This window comes from Pseudonaja textilis, chromosome Z (assembly GCF_049901715.1).
Source record: "Pseudonaja textilis isolate UNSWEBS1 chromosome Z, rPseTex1.2, whole genome shotgun sequence".
Classification (NCBI taxonomy): domain Eukaryota; kingdom Metazoa; phylum Chordata; class Lepidosauria; order Squamata; family Elapidae; genus Pseudonaja; species Pseudonaja textilis.
In genome coordinates this window covers 89,986,804-90,007,133 of record NC_142008.1, presented here as the reverse complement: position 1 = coordinate 90,007,133, position 20,330 = coordinate 89,986,804, and the positions used below count along the sequence as shown (strand labels likewise).

At 38.8% G+C, this 20,330-nt stretch overlaps 1 protein-coding gene across 26 annotated transcripts in view; it reads right to left on the bottom strand.

The window, feature by feature from the left end:
* Positions 1 to 20,330, bottom strand: part of MAPT (microtubule associated protein tau) — a 72,965-nt gene that overhangs the window by 47,642 nt on the left and 4,993 nt on the right. For all 26 annotated transcript variants that reach the window (XM_026717549.2, XM_026717547.2, XM_087915659.1 and 23 more), the window contains exon 2: positions 8,522 to 8,611. In XM_026717549.2, coding sequence (XP_026573334.1) covers positions 8,522 to 8,594 — 73 coding nt within the window. In that variant the 5' untranslated portion in view covers positions 8,595 to 8,611. The remainder of the gene's footprint in view (positions 1 to 8,521; positions 8,612 to 20,330) is intronic.

The window sequence follows — 20,330 nt, the reverse complement described above, 5'->3', positions numbered from 1 at the left end:
AGTTCTGAAATATCATGATTTTACATTAGGTTTCATGCAGTGACTATTAGTTACTTTCTATTAGTTGATGGGGAAGAAATGACCAATCATTTATTTCAACTTTTCCTAAAGATAGGCATAATGTAGCTTGCTATTCTACACCTAATACCTTTCTCCTATAACCAAGATTTCTGCTGAATTTATTAGGTGTTTTTTTCCATAAACACTTAATTTTTCCATAAACTATTATGTCTGGAAATGTTCATCCAGGTCTCCTTCTATTATGTTAAGCATTTTATTGAAATCGTTATAAACTATTTTTCCTTGCTCTCTCCTATTTTTCACGGTATTTAGCAGATGGCCTCAGAGATAAATATAAGAGATTATATTTATAATCTCTCCCCAATATAAGAGAAATAGACTATATAATAATCAGCTTTATCAAATCGGTGCTGGAATTTTCCAGGATCCACATTAAGATCCTGATCTGAATATTCTTAAGTGATTGAGTAAAACACTGATCACTACTGGCATAGTGTCCTCAATGGCACCATAGGAAGTTTTGTCCTCAAAACTTCAAAACAAGTTGTTCATCATTCAGATGACTGGCCTTTAAGTTCTATTCCTTTGTGAGAACTTCAGATCTTGGCTATGTAAGGCTTATCTCAGCCAAGCACTAGAACCTTACTGTACTATGCAAAGAGGACTTTACTTAAACCAATAAAGTGGCTGTCCTCACAGGATCCAGGAATAAATGTCACTATCCAACTGAGTACTCAGTATGGGGCAAAGAGTAATCAAGCAGGTTACAATTCATTGCCCATGGTGAAGGAGCTGTGATTCTCTATTGGTTACCATGGTGAAGGGACTGTGAAGGCAGGCGCTGAGAGCCAGGGGGAGGAATGGGAACAAAAGCCCTTCTCAGATTCTTCTTGTATCAGCCTGGTTTGACTGAAAGTTAAAAATCACTGAGCCTGGATAATCTTGCTAAAGTCCTGGAAAATAAAGAGAATACATGAAGCAAACAAGAACACTCCTGAAGAAAAAATAAGTTCCTACAAGTATTTATTTGTCTTGCCTTAGGACCCCAAGTTCCACTAAGGCTCAAGAATGTCCATTATAAATACTTCCAAGTAGACTTATTGTGGGTTTACCGTCTATGACACAGTGACTCAGATCAATGGATAAAAAATTATATTATTGACATTACATAACATGGCCAAAAGATTTTGTAAAAATAAAATAGCAACAGAGTTAATTAAATCAGTTTTAATACTGGCTGTTAACATGAAAGGAACTTGCTAGGTTTTCAGGATGCAAACAAGATGAAAGTTCATATGTGATTTTCAGAGGAGGAGATTCCATCATGTTTTCAAACACTAGGAACACCTTCTTGCATAGATTTTACGTTCCAACTTGTCATTCACAGATTGTATTATGAAAAAATATCTCCACTTGCTCTCTCGTGCATAGAAAATTGAGAATCTTCCTTAAGAAAAATGATTAAAGTCTAGAATTGCTAAAAGAAAATAAAACAATAGATACTAGGGAGGAATATAACCTGTAAAGATTTTCAAACAACTAACAGAATTCAGTTTTCAGCCAAAGTAATTCTTACTTCCAAGTCTGAATTTTGAGTATATAGGTAGGTTCCAATTAAAGTTGTCCATATTAAGATCTTTTATAAAGCTGCCAAATAGAATAGATTATGTTCTAGAGATAAGCAGCTTGACTTCATAATAAAGATCAGTTTCATGTCCAAAGATAAAGGTAAAACATCTCACATGCTGCTAATACCAAAAAGTAAAGTAATCCCATAAAAAATAACCAGAATACTTGTAGAAACAAGTATCCCAAAGCACACGAGAAGAGATAAAGAACATCTGAAAACTCTTTCTGACATTCCAAATCTGCTTACTTGCAAAATGCTCAACTACAGTTCTTATCTTCCCTATATGCAAATTTCTTTGGCACATTGACCCCAACAAATTTATCTGATCATGCCTTTTGAACTGTTCAATAATGACTTAGCTTGTATATTATTTGAAACCTTTAGCATGTTAAAATTTTAGAAAACACTGAAGAGAACAACAGAAAACAGGTAAGTCCACACTTAAAAAATGCAATTACTGGAATGTAAGGGTCAGCATTCCGGAATATCACATAAAGAGATACAGAGACATTAATTGCAGCTTTGGTTCAATGAATATTAAATATGAAGCCAAATCAAAGATGAAGGGAACTGCATGAAAATAAATATGTTAATTTCTATATGATTTTGTCATTTTTCCAGAGTTTGGCTCAACAATGTTATGTTTATTTTACAAATTCATGATAATTTATTGATTTTTATTTGTCAGTCTGGGCAATAAAGAAGCAGTGTAGGCAATGATAGAACAACTTTGTTCTGGAAAATAACATAAATATGGCAACTCAGTGGTTTCCAATGTTTATTCTGATATGCAATGGACTTCTGGAATATAAAATGGGAACATGAATAAGTGTTTTAATTGCTTTTTTAACATAATTAAGTGTCTGGCCACCTGAAGCATGATAAATATGCTGATGGATACCAAAACAAATCAGAATTTTTTGGATCAGAAGGAAAAGAAGCTATAATTATTATTAAACCTTAATAATGTTTTAGAATTCCCACCTTAGTAATCCTACTTTAATAGCCAGAAGCCAGTATCAGGTATTCATATTCTAAAAATCCTCTCCTTCTCTCCCTTCATATTCAAATATGCTTAATTTAATTTATGATTCTTCATGAAGAACATCCATTTACTATCTAGATCTTCAGCTTTTGGGTTTTAGCATAGCAATTTAGCTTACAAGTAAAGGTTCTCTTGAAACAAGCTTGGTTACTGGTGGTTTTATGGCTATATCCATGCATTTTTGTCAGACACCTTACAGAAATGACTTGCCATGTCTTTCTTCCAGAATATATTTTGAGTTCCCAGTCTAGTCCTAGAATTCAGAGATAATCTTAGCTTCCAGGATGAATAAAGCCTGACTCAGTGCTGCTACTGATGTATTTCAGATCTAACAGAGAACCATATTTTACTGATGCATGGAGAGAGAAAGTAAAGGAATCATGAAAAAGCTCAATATCTGGACCTGGCTTGCAAAGTTATAGAACAAAAAGAGGATTTTAAACCTGATCCAGGCAGGGGTGGGATTCAAATTTCTTAACAACTGATTCTGTGGGCATGGCCTAATTTGTGGGTGTGGCTTGGTGGTCATGTGACTGGCTGGGCATGCATAGGTGATCATGTGACTGGGGTAGGTGTGGTTAGGTGGTCATGTCATGGGGTGGGCATAGCTAGGTGGCCATGTGACTGGCAAACCAAATATAAATGGTCCTCACTTAATGGCCAGTTGCTCAGCAAGTGTTTTAATTTATGACTGACCTCCCCAGAGCTACTTGACCTGTTTTTGGAGTTTTGACAGCCATTTTCTCTCTCTCTCTTTCTCTCTTATGACCAGTTACAACATCCCACACAGTCATATGACTGAGATTTTCTATATTTTTTGCCAGTTTTCAACAATTATTTCTGGTTTCTGGTTAAAAATGCCCATTAGGGAAAAGGGACTTGTTTAACAACCAATGTTCGCTTAATGACCACAAGGTTCACTTAACGACCATGGTGTTTGCCTAACCCAGGGGTCTTCAACCTTAAATACTCAAAGAGCCATTTTTCTATTTTTTTAAACAGATTTCTCTGTATGTGTCTCTTTCTTTCTCTCCCCCTCATCTCTTTTTTCTTTCTCCCCCTCTTTTTCTCATCTCGCTCTCTCATTTTTCTTTTTCTTCCTCTCTCATTTCTTTTTCTTTCTCCCTCTCCCTCTTTCTCATCTCTCTTTCTCTCATCTCTCCCCCTCTCTCTGTCTCTTGTCTCTCTCTCTCTCTTTCCTTTCCTCCCTCCCTCCCTCTCCTTCTCCCTCTCTCTGTGCTTGGGAGGGGGGGAAGGAATATCTGAACTGGTGCTGGATGGTGGGAATCTGACAAGCCAGTACTGAAGACCATATGGTGGGCAGAGAGGGGAGGCAATCCCGCAGTCGCCCCCAAAATATTGCTTCTGGGGAGGAGGGAACTTGGTGGGTATCTGGGGGCGGCGAGAGCTTCACGGCTCCTGAGAGGGTCGCACCTCCCTGCTCCCAACATCTTCACAAGGGCATCGCTGGCAGCTGCTTCCTGCTTCTCTGCAGCCATGCTGCTTCCCTCCTCCTTCTTGGCCTCATACATACAAACACTCATACATCTCACGGTGCTGGAGGGACTCACCCACGTGCCGACTCCTTGCAGAAGATCCTCCTGGTGCCACGTGCGCACACTCTACCCAAGGAGGAGAAGGGTTGCCAAACTTTTCTTCCTTCCCTTCGAAGCATAGCTGCTCGGAAGGCAGCTCCTGTGGCCCGACTGTCCCTTTATGGTCCCCACTCACCCCACCTCACCACACTGAAGTACCTTAAAGGGACAGGCTGCCTTCGTGCTGCGGAGGGAGGAATAAAAGTTCGGCAACTCTTCTCCTCCTTCTCGGGCCTACACACAGAGCGTGCCCTGCACAAATTGTGCATGCATGGCGCCAGAGAGACTTGCCTATGCACAGAAGGTCACAGACTCACGTATCCATGCTCTGTGTGAATGCCTGAGAAGGAGAAGACTTGCCAAGTTTTTCTTTCTCCCTCTCTTCTGACATATACTGGCCAGGCAGGTGAGCAGTGTCACGTGGGGCAAGCGTCCTCCCAGCCGGCGCAGCCATGGGGCTCCGACCTCATACAAATGCAAGTTTACAGACACCTCAGGATTCCAGGCTTTGGCTGCAAGAACTGCAGACAGCCTTCCCCACCACACACTTCCTCCTCCCATGGCCCCATGTGAGGCAGGAGGCCTGACAGAAAGCACCTGGTCCAAAGACACGGTCCTCCATGACGGAGCCCTTCCCGGGGAAACAAAGCACGAACTTACTGATCCATCCCGTAGGGGAGCTCCAGAGTGGTGGCAGCGCTCTGGGAGGATGGTCCTTGGGGCCCTGGGAAACCGAATTGTGCAGCACAGCAAAATTTACTTTAGCAACTGGGAGTTGCTGCTTTGGGTTCTGCAAGTGCTCTCTCTTCGGCTCCTGGTGGAAGAGAGGAACAGGATTCAACCTGGCTCTTTCTCTGCCACCCAGAGCTGTTTCCTGATGAGACCTGCAGGACCCAAAGCTAAATTTCGCTGTGCTGGGAAAGAGACCAGCAGGGGAGAGAAGCAGCTGCTGACCCCGCTGGATCCAACATGAGCCTCTCCACATGTTCTCCTGCTGCTTTTGCTGGGAGAGCGACAGAGTCTTTCTTGCACAGCGATAAGCTATATTTCGCTATGCCAAGAAAGACTCTCTCGCTCTCCCAGCTAGGCCAGCAGGGGAGAGAAGCAGCCGCTGACCCGGCCGGAGCCGACACAGAGCTGCTCCACGTGTTCTCCTGCAAAGGAAAGTCGGGGTGGGTGGGGTGGGAAGGTGACTAGCAGCGACAGGTACAGGTGATCAGGGCTTGCTTGCGGAGCCTCACTCACCGATCGTGAAGGCAGGCAGCAATGGCTGGTGTGGTAGGTGGGCAAAAGCAGGCTGCAGGCCAGCCATGTCACACAGGCGCAATAAGGACTGATTGGGTGGGAAGAGGAGGGATGGGCGGAGAGGGGCGGGGCCAGCCAGGGGTACGATTTGTCGGTTCTCCAAACTGCACAGAATCATAACCACCGATTCTATAGAACAGGTCCGAACCAGTAGAATTCCACCCCTGGATCCAGGTCATTAAGAAGTCCAATTTTTAAACTGCTGAAATATCTTAAGAGATAAATTGCTTTATGTACTTTCAGTCTACAACTGGTAGCAACATTAAATATATTAATTCATTATAATTGTCTCTCAATAGCTGCAACAGAAATTATGAGTTTTCCCATATGTGGTGCTAAATGTGTCAATACTTTAAATATATCAATATATTTAATATATCCGAACAAAATGCTTAACAGTCCAATAATGAGGATCCATTTGACATTTCTGTTGTATTAGTCCACATCTAATAAATCTGATTGCCATCAGATTATCTAACTAATGTTATGTAGAGCCCATGAAATGATCACTGCACAGTGTTTGGCTTCAGGGTTTAATGACTATGGCCTAGATTTCCTGATAGTTCATTGGCAACTGTGGCTGGTATCTTCAAACATAAAATGTTCTGCTACATAGACCACACACAGCTGAGCAGATGGGATCCTATCTGTACAGCCAGGGGTCTTGACTGCTGATTGACCTTTGGCCAAGCCGGTTTCCAACTACTGCAGGTTGATGAGGGCTGGTCTCTGACTGGTTCTTTGTGTTTGATCCTGATTGTTTTGCTGGTGTTGGTTCCTGACTGGTCCTTTGTTCATACCAGCTTCTGACTGGTCATTTTGGAATGCTGAGTCCTGATTGGTTCTTTGTTTGTGCTGACTTCTGGTTGGCTAGTCGTGTCTGGGACTTTGTCCAGGCAAATGTCTGATTTTAACATTTTGGGGAGTTGACACTTGCTTCGTCCTGCTTTGGGGATGATCTTGCCATGGCACAGGACAGGTAACCAGGCTTTGTTAACTTTCAGGCTTTCTTCTTTTTTGATGAAGCTGTTAGGATGCTTATAGATCTCAACAGCCTCTCTGTGCAGGTGTATATAATAGTCTGAAGCCTTTGTTCATGTCTTTGAACTGAATTTTATTACCTGTATGGCACAATGCATGTTCTGCTACTGATGGTTTTGGGGGGCTGTTCTTGTCTGCAGTGCCTCTCATGCATTTTGTGGTACCAATGTACATCTGTCCACAGCTAGAGGATACTATAGATACAGAATGCTACAAAGAGTTCTCTGATTTTCTGATTTTCTTAATTGGTCTGTAGATATTTTAAGGTTGTAATTTTCTAATAATTTACCTGTTTGGTCAGGGCATTTGTTTATTTATTTTATTTACCTTTCACATTTTTCTGCCACCCATCTCCTTCAAAGAAGGACTCTGGGCGGTGTGCAGTAAAATGCTAAAATATAAAACAGTATAAATAAAAGTTTTAAAAAATTAAGAGGAGGCCAGAAATTAAAAATCAGTTAAAAGCGAAGGGAGGGTTTTCAGGAAAGTAACTAGACCCATAGATGCATTCTCCCCTGGGCTCCCGCATGTGAGATTGCAGAGACAAGTCTTAACTCCTTTTCAGAAGGCCAGGAGGATGGGTGGCTGCCTCACCTCCAAGGGAAAAATATTTCATAGGATAGGGGCAACAGCCAAAAAGGCTCTCTTCCTAAACCCTGCAAGTTGGAGTTCTTTGCCTGACCTGGTGGGATGGGCTAATGTAATAGGACAAAGATAGTTCCATATGTATCCTGGCCCCATTCCATGTAGGGTTTTATAGCTTAAAATCAACACCTTGAATTGGTCCCAGAAGCAAACTGGCACCCAAAGCAGCTCACTGAATAGAGGTGTTACATATATCTTTCTAAAATCTAGGTACCTAAAATTTCCCCTGCAACCACATTTCATACCAGCTGGAGCTTCTGGATACATTTCAAAGGTAGCCCCATGTAGAGAGCACTGCAGCAGTCCAAATGGGAGATAACCAGAGCATGAGTGACCTAGCAGAGAGCGTCCCTGTCCAGGAAAGGGTGTAACTGGCACACAACGGAATGTTGAATAAAGCCCCTCCTTGCCAAGGGTGCCAGTTGCTCTTCGAGAAAGAGCCATGAGTCTGGAAGAACCCAAGATTATGTACCAGATCTACTTGGGATACTGCAATTGCATTCAAGACCAAAGAAGATAAACTCCTGGATACAGAGAGGCTCACTCATAGGCACTCCATCTTACCAGGGTTCAGCTAAAGTCTGTGGTTCTCCATCCAGGCCTCCATGACTACAAAAGAACATCCACTGCATCACTCACTTCACCTGGTACAGAGATATATTACCTACCTTCTCCATGTAGGGAGAAATACTCTTCCTATTGGTAGCAGTTTGTTCACAGATGCATCTACTAAACACAGATGCTAGCCAGGAAAATCTATACCTCTAGATAGATTACACTCATATAGTAATAAACAATCAGCTCTCTAAACATCACTCTGGAAAAAATTTAAGAATAAAAGTATTTTAAACTAGAGTTTAAAATGAGTATGTAGTGTTTCTTTGCTGTAGAATACAAGCAATTACTCTTCTAGAATTGAACACATATTTATAGTCACTTTTCTGGTTATATAGATTTCTAATTGTTTTTAAGTAATAAAGCTTAGCAAACTAGTTTAAGGCAAATATTGGCAGCATCTCTCTCTCTCTCTCTCTCTCTCTCTCTCTCTCTCTCTCTCTCTCTGTGTGTGTGTGTGTGTGTGTGTGTGTGTGTGTGTGTAATTGTATCTATGACTTCCTTATCCTCAGCTCATTTATACTTCCACGTTTATTCCCATTGATAATCTCCCTTCATTTTTTTTTAATCCTGGCTTCCACCTTGTGATTAAAACATTCTTGTTTCCCACCTCATATGACTCACCTGTTGGATTCCACCTAGCTTGGCTCACCAAATGATCATCTGTCATACTGAAGTCCTGATGTTGATCAGCCATCCTATCAGAAAGGTCACCTTGAAAAAGAGAGAGAGAGAGAGAGAGAGAGAGAGGAGAGAGAGATGGAGTATTTAAAACAAAAACACTAACTTCTTTGGATAGCATCCACCTTAAGTTTTATAATATAGTTGGTACTGTTTTAGTGACCACTCATTCAACAATTGTTCCAAGCTTCAATGGCGCAAAGCAGGAGACTTACAACTGGTCCTTGAGGTTGTGGTTGTCACAATGTTCCCAAAGTCATATGATCATGATTCAGGCACATGGCGACTGGCTTGCATTTATGATGGTTGCAATTGTTCCACAGGCACACATTGCCATTTGCGACTTTCCTTGCCAGTTTCCCACAAGTTGGAAGCAGGGAAGATCACAAATTGCTTCTAAAAGTTTCTCCTGCCACTTTTTCTCCAGAGGAATCCCCAGGCTGCAGGATATGTGGGGGCTCTGGGCCCAAGTGCACTTGTACCACACCGCCCAGCGCCCACTATACCCCACACTCTTATGCTAGGTCACCCACTCCTCTGTGCCTCATAAAACACAAAATAATTAATTTTAAAATAGTTTGTTAACAAAATTACCAAAATAATAGATGACTGCAAAGAAAAACAGAATGAAAGAAATTTAAAGCATCCAATTTAAACTTTACTATTTTTTTTCATCACCAGAATCCAAAACAGGTTGATAAATCCTCTTTTTTCCACAGCAGCATTCTTCCAGGGAATGTAAGGTAGGTGATAAATACAGCCAAAAATACTGGAACCATCCATTTTCCTTCTGACACTTCCTTTGTTATCTTTAACAGCTTTCTATCCCTCTCAAACAACGTGTTGAAGAGAAGGAACTGGTAGTTTCCACAGGATACCTAAATTATTTGTTGCAAATGATTTTTAAAAATATGAAAATAGCCTTAAAAGACTCATTCCTGATCTAAAAATTCAATCCAGAAATTAAAACAGCTGCTCCAACCTGCCCAGAATCACTTTCTGGGAGAGATAGGCAACATAAAAATTTAACAAATAAAGGCTATTGGTTAACTAGATTACAACACCTTCAATATATTGCAGCATTTGTAATTAAAAATAAAGTTGAGAAAACCAAGGGAGGGGAAAAATTATGGAGAAAATATTAAAACAGTAATAAGATATGGAATAGAACACAAAGATGAATATGAAATTGAGTTTGTGTCTGTATGAAGAAGTGATAACCCGGGATCATGCTATTCTCAAAAAAAAAGATGTTTTATTTGTATTATTTTTTTGTGAAAACCCAAATAAAATTTATATTTAATATATTGCAGCATTTGTTTTCTCTACTCTAAATATTATTCTATGCATTTGAACACATTGTCTTTCGAAGTATATATATCCCTGATACAAGCTGCCTTCCTGACAATACACAAAACATTACCAAGGTTTGTATTAATTTACTTTTGTCAGGAAAACCCTAGTTGGGATCAGAACTTCCATTGCTAAATGAAGCAGTCAATGGACAAAAACATCCTGTGAAAACATGCTCAGTAATGGAAGTTCAGTAGTCCTGAGGTGAGGGCCTGACCCTGTTTCTGTGTTGTGCAAACTGCCTGCTCCATCCCACTGCCCCCTCCCCCTCCCAGAAAGGATTAGTGTCCTTTGGCTGATGAGCCTACACTGCTTTACTGTACTCTCAATTCCCCACTTATCTCCTCCCATCTCTGCCCTTTTAGCCATTCTGCACTTTGCTGCTGCCATATGTCCATGCCACTTCCAGGAGACCTTCATCATCTTCTCCTGCTGCTCCTGGACATTTGTGATACCTTCCCCAAGTGCAAGCAGCTCATTCAGCTGGGTACATCTCATCAGAAGCTGGAAGAAGATGGCAAAGAACACCTGGGGGCATCAGTGGGAGTAGAGGTGGCAGAGTGCAAGGCCTGAGCCATGTGAAGGGTTAGCAGCTGCCTCAGCCAGGTCCGCTTCCTCAGCAGTTGGGAGAAAAAAAGATGGGGAAGGCCAGAAAGAGATGGCAAGGGCAGGGGACTGCAGGCGGCCAAAAGAGCAGAGGTGGGAGTTAGATAGGCAAGGGGAGAGTTGAAGACCATGCTGTGGTTGAAAGTGTAGGCAGGCTGCTAATTGCCCGAGTTGCGCACCCATGACCGAGGGGTGCTGCAATGGCCATAACTTCAAGGACCAGTTGTAACTAGCATTCTTTTAGCCCCGTGGTAACCCTGAACAGTCACTGAATGATTATTACGTGAGGGTAGCCTGTAACAAGATTTATAGATTAGAAACAGACTTTCACTGAAAATAAGCCAATGTAAAAGTATTTATCACAGATTTAAATTGGCCTTCTTTATTCTATTTTCAAATGGCATGCTATTTGACATCGAAGCCTTTGAAAAGTTTTGTAATTTATCAGGTGGAAATAAACATGCCTCCACATATACTGTCCAGAAGAGGGTTTTCTAATCTCTAGAAACTTTGCCCTATATGAGATTAAATAGCATACTGTATAAAATAAACTATGAAAATAAACAATGAACTTAATGGACAGTAACAAGCGGCGATTCTTGTATGACCCTGAGGCGTGACATATAACTTGACCACAAGAGGGCAATATAGGAATTAATTAATTCACTTTTACCCCATTACTCTTTGACTTTGTTTCATAACTTTTTTTTGGCTATCTGGTCAGCAATAGTAATTCAGAAAGACATGCCACCTTTGGGATGGTGAAAGCAATTAATAGCATTGTAAACAGATACCCCAGACTGATTTATCATTATGAAATAGTATGTTAGACGGTTTTTCAATTTTCCCTTTCACCACAAAGAAAAGCCTTGAAGAAGCATGTAAGTTGGTGAATGTCACAAGGGAGAACTGCTGAATATCCCAAAGATTGGTTGAATATGACTGATGCCTCACTGTCCCCATTGAGCCATTTTGTAAATGTAAAAGGTTTATTGCTTCTTCTTCTAATAGTAAATTCACATCTCCCAAAGAAGTTGTTGATGCTCTCTTCCCCTTCCCCACATAATCTACAAAAGCACTATTCCCCCCTCATCTTATATAAAAAAGGTCATTTTTCATGCCCTCTCAAAATCTTTGGGGAAAAAGTACTTTGAGTTGCTGCCTGCACTATACCCTTTAAAGTCCCTGATGCACAGATGTAACCATACATTTAAGTAACTACACAAACTCTTTAAAAATACTTAAGGAGGAGAGCACATTTTTCGGTCTAATCTATTTATCAAATGTTTGGGTGGTGAAAATTCTCCACCTTGTCATCCACAGACAGATCTTTCCAGTTTGAAGTGATAAGGACCCTTTAGAGTTTATCTGTAACCACCCTCTTTCTCACATTGCTCCCAGACCAATGTTATCTGGCAAAAAGTCTTGGAAGTTATTCTTTGGATAATTTCCCAGACAGCAAGAATTCAATTTGTTTGAATATATCTAGAAGAAAACTGTCCTCCAGATACTTTACATTTTTGCCCAACTGTCAGCCTTCCAAAGTAAACCACACAGGAAATGGATGAATTAATTCTATTTTATTGCAAAGCTACATTACCAGAATCTTGCAAATCTGAAAGTACAAACATCCCATAAGTTTTAACTTTCTTATCCATTAGAGTGGGTCCTTTCTCAATTTCTTTTTATGATTGTTAAGTGATTATGCTTTTGGTTGTCTACAGCTTACTTTGGATTTATTTATTCGTCCCCACAGAAAGTAGCAGCTTCCCTGTTGCTTCAGACACTAAGCAAGATTAGCCAGGACTATAGCTTAGATTGGGAAGCCCAAAAATATTCTGGAAAAAAGTCATGATAAACCCCTGCCTATTGCTGCTAGGAAAAACATATGGGCATGTTCATGGATCACATTCAGCTTGAAACTGTCTTTACTATTACCTTTTGAGAATATACAGATTTGCTAGAATGAGAGAAAGGAAAGAAGGAACATCTTCTTTCGCTAGAATGAAAGAAGGGAAGAAGACAAGGCTGTATCGTAAGGATTTGGTATGAGAACTATCAGTAAGGTAATGCAGAGTACCTCCTCTCATTTTATATTTCGGATGGAGGGTGGATAGGTGGATGATTTATGATTATTTTTGACACTTATGCAGCCAGCCCCATGGTAACATGATCAGAATTCAGATGCTTGGCAACTGGTTCATATTTATGATGGTTGCAATGTCCCAAGGTCATGTGATCACTTTTGGCGGTCTCCTGACAAACGAAATTATTGGGGAAGCCAGATTCACTTAACAACCATGTTACTAACTTATCTGCAATAATTCACTTAACAACCATGGCAGGAAAGGTCTTAAAATGAGGCAAAATTCACTTAAGAATTATACTTAGCAACATAAATTTTGGGCTCAATTGTGGTCGTAAGTCAAGGCATATCTGTACTTTATCATGAACGAGGAAGCCAATCTCAGATATATTTCTGAAACATGGGTGAGAAGCATGAAAAGATCTGGTTTACCTCTTCCAGTTTTAAGCGGATTACTATTAAATTACTTCATTGTCTATACATCCTATTTGAACTGGGACAGAATGGAGATAGTATTGCCCACCTTGATCCTAGCAAAATCCCTGACTAATTTAACCAGGTGGATTTTAAGGTGATGCTGTAAATTTCATGCTCAGATTGTCCTAGCTAAGCCAGATCATGGTTAAAGTTCTCCCCTATGACAAGTATGAGATTCATTCAAGCTGTCCCTGGATCAAAGTGTAGGGCTTTGTGTACCTCCATGCCAGTCTCTTTGTGCTTGGATGTGAGATGATAGCTAGGATTATCACTGAACAAACATCTTGGGAAGTTAGGTCTCATAGTGTTTATCTTCTCTTGCAGGGATTAAGACTCATTATAGGACTCTCCCCACCCCACCCCCCAAAAACGACTCACAGAATTCAATGGTTTCTTAAACGTTTATTTAGATCAAGGTCCTTAAAGTCTTCAACTCATCAATCCCTTCACAAAATTTTAGATTTCACTCATGTAGTGTCTGCATTTTGTTTTGAAAGTGAACACCATCATAAGCAAACAGAATCACACTAGTTCAGAAACCTATTTCATTTTGAGTTCCAGTCTCTTTTGGGACTGATTCACCTTAACAGATTACCTTTACTGGGAGAGAGAGCCAAGGGATTTTAAACCTATTACCATGCTTAAACTATAAATGACATCTAAACCATAGTATCTTACTGACTGCTTCAACAACCTGGGGATAAAATACAGTGTTTTACAACAATTATTTCAGTTGTTGCCTATAATGTGTAAATATTGGATGGATTATTTTAAAATTTTATCAATTTTCCCCAAGCTATTTAATTTCTTTATAAAGCCACTAGAAATATTCAACACAAATTTTGAAACACACTGTCATCATGTGCTAATCTTATCCAATACTATTTCACTGTTAAACTTAAATCAGTGAAATAGCATTGGATAAGCATGCGGGTTGTAGAAGGATTAACTGAAACTATCAACATCAACAGTGTCTAGATACAACAATGGCCTAAACAGAAATAAGAAAACAGAATCAGAATCAGAATCAGAATCAGAAATAGGAGACAATTTACCTGTCTTGGATGAAGTTGCACACTCTCAGAACAACCATCGTCTCTAAGAGTCTTAGAGAAGTGTTGTACACTTGAAAATTTTTGGATTTCAATTCTCAGAATTCCACTGCCAGCATGGATGGTTGGGCAATTCTGAGAGTTGGAAGCCCACATATCTTCAAATGGCCAAAACTGAAAACAAGGACCAAGAGATGATGATGACAAGAATAGTTTAATATACTCAAAAACGCAAGTAAGAGTAGCAAGGCTGTAGTCATCTATTTCTCTTCTAAAATAATTCATTTATTAGGGTAACCAAATGTAATATAGTTCAAGATCAAGACAGTGCGCCAGATTTAACAAATCACAGGTTTACTTAAATATAATTATTGATTTTACAAAGCAATTTACAAAGTTAATCAGTAGAATTCCTATTGAGAATTGATCAGAGATCAAAACAAAAAATGAAAGCAAGAGAAGCATATCTAGGATTTCAGAATATACAGCACAACAATCAGGGTTCAATACAAAAGGCAAAAAATGTAATCAAGGTAAAACGCAGGATCAAGGATTTCAGGAGTCAAATGGAAATGAAAGTAGGCTATAACAAAAAGTTGTTCAAGAACATGCACACGCTTTCAGTCTCTCCCCAACTATACTCAATGCCTATCAAATCCCAAGAGCATTTCACCGCAAATAAATAAATCTTTCCATCTATTTTCTGCATATCTATCTGAAGGCAGTAGTGTTCTCATGAATACACATAGTGGATATATGTAAATGTCTTCCTGCTAAAATGCCAGGTTTTTGAGATGTAAAATATCAGACCAAGATAAATCACTTCATAATTTTTCCATCTATAACATGTAACTTACACAATTCAACTGAAAAACAAACTGAAATCTTTTAATCAGAACAAATAAAAATAAAACCAATCAAGCTCAAAATTATGTTATTCAGTACACATCTGCCGTAAATTAAACTGAGTCTGATCATGCCCACATAAGCTCAGCTGTTCTAGTATGATTTTTCTGACATTACAGCCAAAGCCATAGTTTTCAAAGAAAACTCACAAAGCATCAAAGGCATCTCATTGTTAGAAGACCAGTTAGAAGAATGGTACAAAAAATTCCCAAGGCATTGAATATACTATGGAATACAGTGAAGACAGTCATCAACAAGTGGAGAAACTATGGCACAACAGTGACATTAACAAGAACTGGTTGTGTTTCCAAAACAGATGAAAAATCAAGAAGGAAACTGATCAAATGACTGCCAAGAGACCTATATCAACATTTAAGGAGTTGCAGGAATTTCTGGCAAAAACTGTTTATGTACTATATGTTACAATAATATAATGTATTCTTCATATGTCAGAGCTGTGGGGTAGGGTGGCAAGCTAGAAAACTTTTCTTACAAAGAAAAGCAGCCCAACCCAGCAACATTTTGCTAAGACCAACATCAAGTATTACAAAAGCTTGTGGAAAAATATATTATAGTCTAATGAGACAAAGGTTGAACTTCTGGCCATAATTCCAAAAACATTGTTGTTAGCTCAAAAACAATACTGAATATCACCAAAATTATACCATACCCAAAGTGAAGCATGGTGGAGACAGCATTATGCTTTGGAACTTTTTTTCAGCTGGAAATGGGACTTTAGTCAAAGTGATGGAATTATGAAGAGTTCCAAATATCAGTCAATTTTGGCTTAAAACCTCCAGGCCTTTGCTGAAATGATGAAGATGAAAAGGAATATCACATTTCAACACAACAATGACCCAAAGCATACCTCCAAATTAGCAAAAGAACGGCTTCACCAGAAGATCAAAGTTTTGGAATAACCCAGTTGGGCTCAGATCTGAATCCAATTGAAAATCTCTGGGTTGACCTGAAGGAGGTGCTCTTGCAATCTAACAGGTCTGGGATGTTTTTGCAAAGAAGAGTGGGCAAAAATTCCCAAGGAAAGATGTGCTATGTTCACAGGCTCCTACAACAGAAGACTGCAGGAAAAGCTGTTTCAATAAAGTATCAGTTTAAAGGTATGCACATTTATACAACCACATTACTGTGTTTTATTTTTATTTTTTCCCTCCTAAACTATATCAGTTTGTTTTTCAATTGGATTGTACAGCTTTTATGTTATATTAAAGGTGGAAAAAATTCAAAATTACAAAAGCATGCATGAGTATAGTAAAATCTTCTAAATTTAAACAGTGGTTTTTCAAGAGGCCACTGGACTTTCCAATATTTTTTTTGAAGACATTTTGCTTCTCATCCAAGAATCTTCTTCAGCTCTGACTGAAGCTGTTCCCTACCATCCAGTCAGAGCTGAGGAAGCTTCTTGGATGAGAAGCAAAATGTCTTTAAAGAAAAACCGGAAAGTCCAGCTGAAAAAGCACATTTGGGACATTCTAAAACTAGAATAATAGAACTGCTAGATCTTCTGATTAAATGCGACAAAATTTACATCAAATCTGCATCAAATACTTTGTGGCAAATACATGCCCAGGCTAAAGTTAAGGATATTAAGGCTTAGGGTCATCATTTGAAGAACTAACTATAGATAGGCACAAACCTCATCTTAAGAAATCCTGTTAACTGATGAACCTCTAGGAACACTTTGAACAGTACTAGGGACATGCCCTTTTCAAAGCTGTATGAAGTACTGGTAAATCTGTAATCAGTTTCTTTAATTCTATGTTCATAACTAATACACAATCCTTTAATGGAGAAGACCCAAATATATATTTCTCATGCCTTCTAGGACTTATAGCAGTACCTACTTCCCAATTCTGATGCCTTCAAAGAACTAGATTACAACCTTTAGCATTTCATTCAACTAACTATACTGGCTGGTGCTGACAAGACTTAAAGACAAACATAATGCTATTAGAGTGGTTAGATCTGAATTCTGAGACCATCTAAAGGGCACGATCACAAAATGGTTGTTATGGTGGTGTGGCCAATCACAAAACACCTCTATACCAAAGTGAAACAAAGTGGACATCAGGTTGCCACTATTCCCCTATTTATTGTCCTAAAGCGCTTTGGGATCTACATGATGCCTAGAGAGGGCATTGTGACAAATACAGATCATGCCTGATGACAGTACTTTGCTTTGTTGCATGCAGACTTGCTCTTCTTTTTATTTTTCAGTTAAAGAAATCTACAAAAATAAATCTTAAGGGAGGAGTTTGCCAGATTCCAAAGGATTTGCCATTAGACCAAGTACTGCTTCTCAGCATAGCACTGGGGATCAGAGGAACTCCAGATTTTTCCTTATCTTAGTTAATTGAGCAGGAAGAAGAAACTGTTCTTCTAATGTGGGACTTAGCATAAACAGCCTAGTAAAAAAGGTAAAAATATGTTCTGTTTTTTTTTTCTTAAGAAAATTGCTGATTTCTAAAATTTGTAAAAATAATAGCTTATACTAAATGGTTTTCCTGTGATTTTTAGAACTGTATTTCCTACAACTGAAGAATATGTGTCTCTTTTTAGCATGAAGGAGTTCTTTGAAGATGATAACTATCTCATGAAACAGATCAGCACTGGAAAGCAGGAGGCAGAACATCTCTGCCATAATCTTGCTTCCTTCTGCCAGCTATGAGCATCTTGCACTGTAACACATACAGATCATTATGCAAAGGGGCTTCCTTCAGGCCCCTGCAATAATTTTTCCTCTGGGATTTCCACAGGAAGACAAGAATTCAGCTACAGCAGGTAAAATACTTTAGTGCGGAAACAGAGATCTCTAGTTATGATACACAGCAACTTGGCCCTGGCTAAGAATCTGTTGCTCTAGGAAGACAACCAAGATTATAATTCTGAGTTTCCTTTTCTTGTCTTTTTGTAAGAGGCATTTTCTGCCTCCCTTTCTAACTAGGGCCACCATCTGTATCAAATTCAATGGCAAATCTGTATAGCCAACAATAGTGCATGAATTTTAAAGATGCATAAACAAAAAAGGCCTTCACTACAGCCTCAATTTGGAATTGAGGAATTCTCAATCCATGGTTCATTAGAGAGCAAAAAAAGAAAAGCACCTCACCTCATTTACTAACTTTTTAATACGTATATGCTACGATTTCTCCTTTTACCAATTATAAATTAGAAAGTTTAATATCTTCTCGGTGTTTAACCAACCTTTCCCAATGTTATCCGATCCAAATGAGTACTGTAATTTGGGGAGGTATAATTGAAACATCCGATTATCAAAGAACTTTTCCATACTAGTTCCTTATTGGAACTCTCTAATATCATCATGCCATGACAAATCTTCCACACATTACTGTTATTTTATCACAACAATGGCTGACCTCATAAAACAGCGTAAGTCATTGTGAAAATTCTACAAAAGAGCAAAATAGAGAGCAAACAGTAAAAATTCATTCCAAAAAATCCATTCCACCTCAGCACAATTCTTATCTCCCAACATATTGTAGCTTTCTGAGGAAGGGTGCCTACAAAAGAAAGTCACTATTTCAGTAGTAAGTTTTTTATTCATTTTAAATAAGATCAAATGTTTGTGGATTACAATGTTTATTATGTTGACAATGCATGTAATTGCAGTTTAGCCTTATCAAATCACGATATTATGAAATGAAATATACTTTATATTTAGGATGGGCATTTTTAAATACACATACCTACTACCTATATGAAAGCATATCCTTCTTTAGAGTCAGACTAAAATAACACTTCTCTAAAGTCTTATCTATGTAGTCATGACTGTCCGTGAAATCACATAACTCAGGATCATGGCAGCTTGAATAAACTTTAAATTCAATTGTTGCTTCAAATCCCTCCTCTTGTAAATGCTAGATATTTGCCAAATCCCCTGGAATAGGATAAGCTCATTAGAACTAGACATCCAATTCTGCTCAAAATCAAAGACAAAGATAGGTCAAGAGTTCAGCAACATCTTTTAAACAAAATTACATAATCTCTTAATTGTTAATTTTTCAATTAACCATGACTGGAAAAGTAACAAACACTATATCTCTGAAATTGTTTCAGGCAATTTAAGCTTCAGTGGTCCCTTCCAGTTCTGTGTTTCTATTATTCCTTGAATTAATCATTACTTTTTATTTCTAAATTCAGATTCCAATATTCCTAACTCCCGCTCATTTTCCTCTCTAGAAAACATTTATACCATACTTTCTCTCAAGCCAGACTATTCTTCTTCAGCTGCATTAGACATTATCCACTGCAATAGATATATTATAGCTTCTGCTATGAATATTTGAAATTTCAAGTTCTGTACAAATTGCTGTAAAAGTACTCAATCACATGGCCTCATTCTGTGTCTTCTGAACTGGAGGATAAAGAGTTTAAATATGTCATCTAAATCCAATCCAAAGATTAGCAGCAGTTCCTATTTTCAATATCAAGACTCAGGCTTGTTCCATATATCCAGAGGGATCATCCACATTAACAGTGAAGCAAAGTCTCTGTGAATAAGAAGTCCCATAAAATCTTCCCTCTAGTAGAGCTGATGGGAGGGCATCTAGAAAAGGCCCATCTATATTTGCTTGGTATTAAATTGTATAAGTACCCCACAATAAAGGGCTTGCAACTGTCTGACAAACGGCGATAGAATTAAGGGGCACTGATGAAATTATATATTTATAACTGCATAAAATTTTAATTAGATATGCTATTTTATTGTATTACGATTACTATTACTATTGTATTTCACTGCAGTCAGCCAGATGTTCAGACTGGAATTTGGCACTTTTATCCATCTATCAAGTCCTTCCCAAGCACCTAGATAAGTAGATATGGATACTTGATAGTGTTAACAGATATCGTCACAGGATGTAAGCTGTTCCGAGTAAGGCTGCCTTTTGCAATTAACTGACAGTGATTTTGTAAATGCCAACTGTGTTCAAGTGAGCCACCAGTTGTTTTGGATTGCATTGAAAGTGCTTATTACTACTAGCTTCTTCTTCTCCTTCTCCTCCTCCTCCTCTCCTTTTCTTCTTCTTCTTTCACCATCATCATCACCATCATCATCATCATCATTCCTGGTAAGTAATTGTTGCATTAAATTATTTCTCCTTTTATTATACTTAAAGATTTGTCAAAGACTGCAATAAAGACATCTGATCTCAGCAGGAAAGCAAATATGGATGCATATATAAAAACGTCCCTACCTTCAAATATAGAGGAAAGTATAAACCTTGCTATTGTA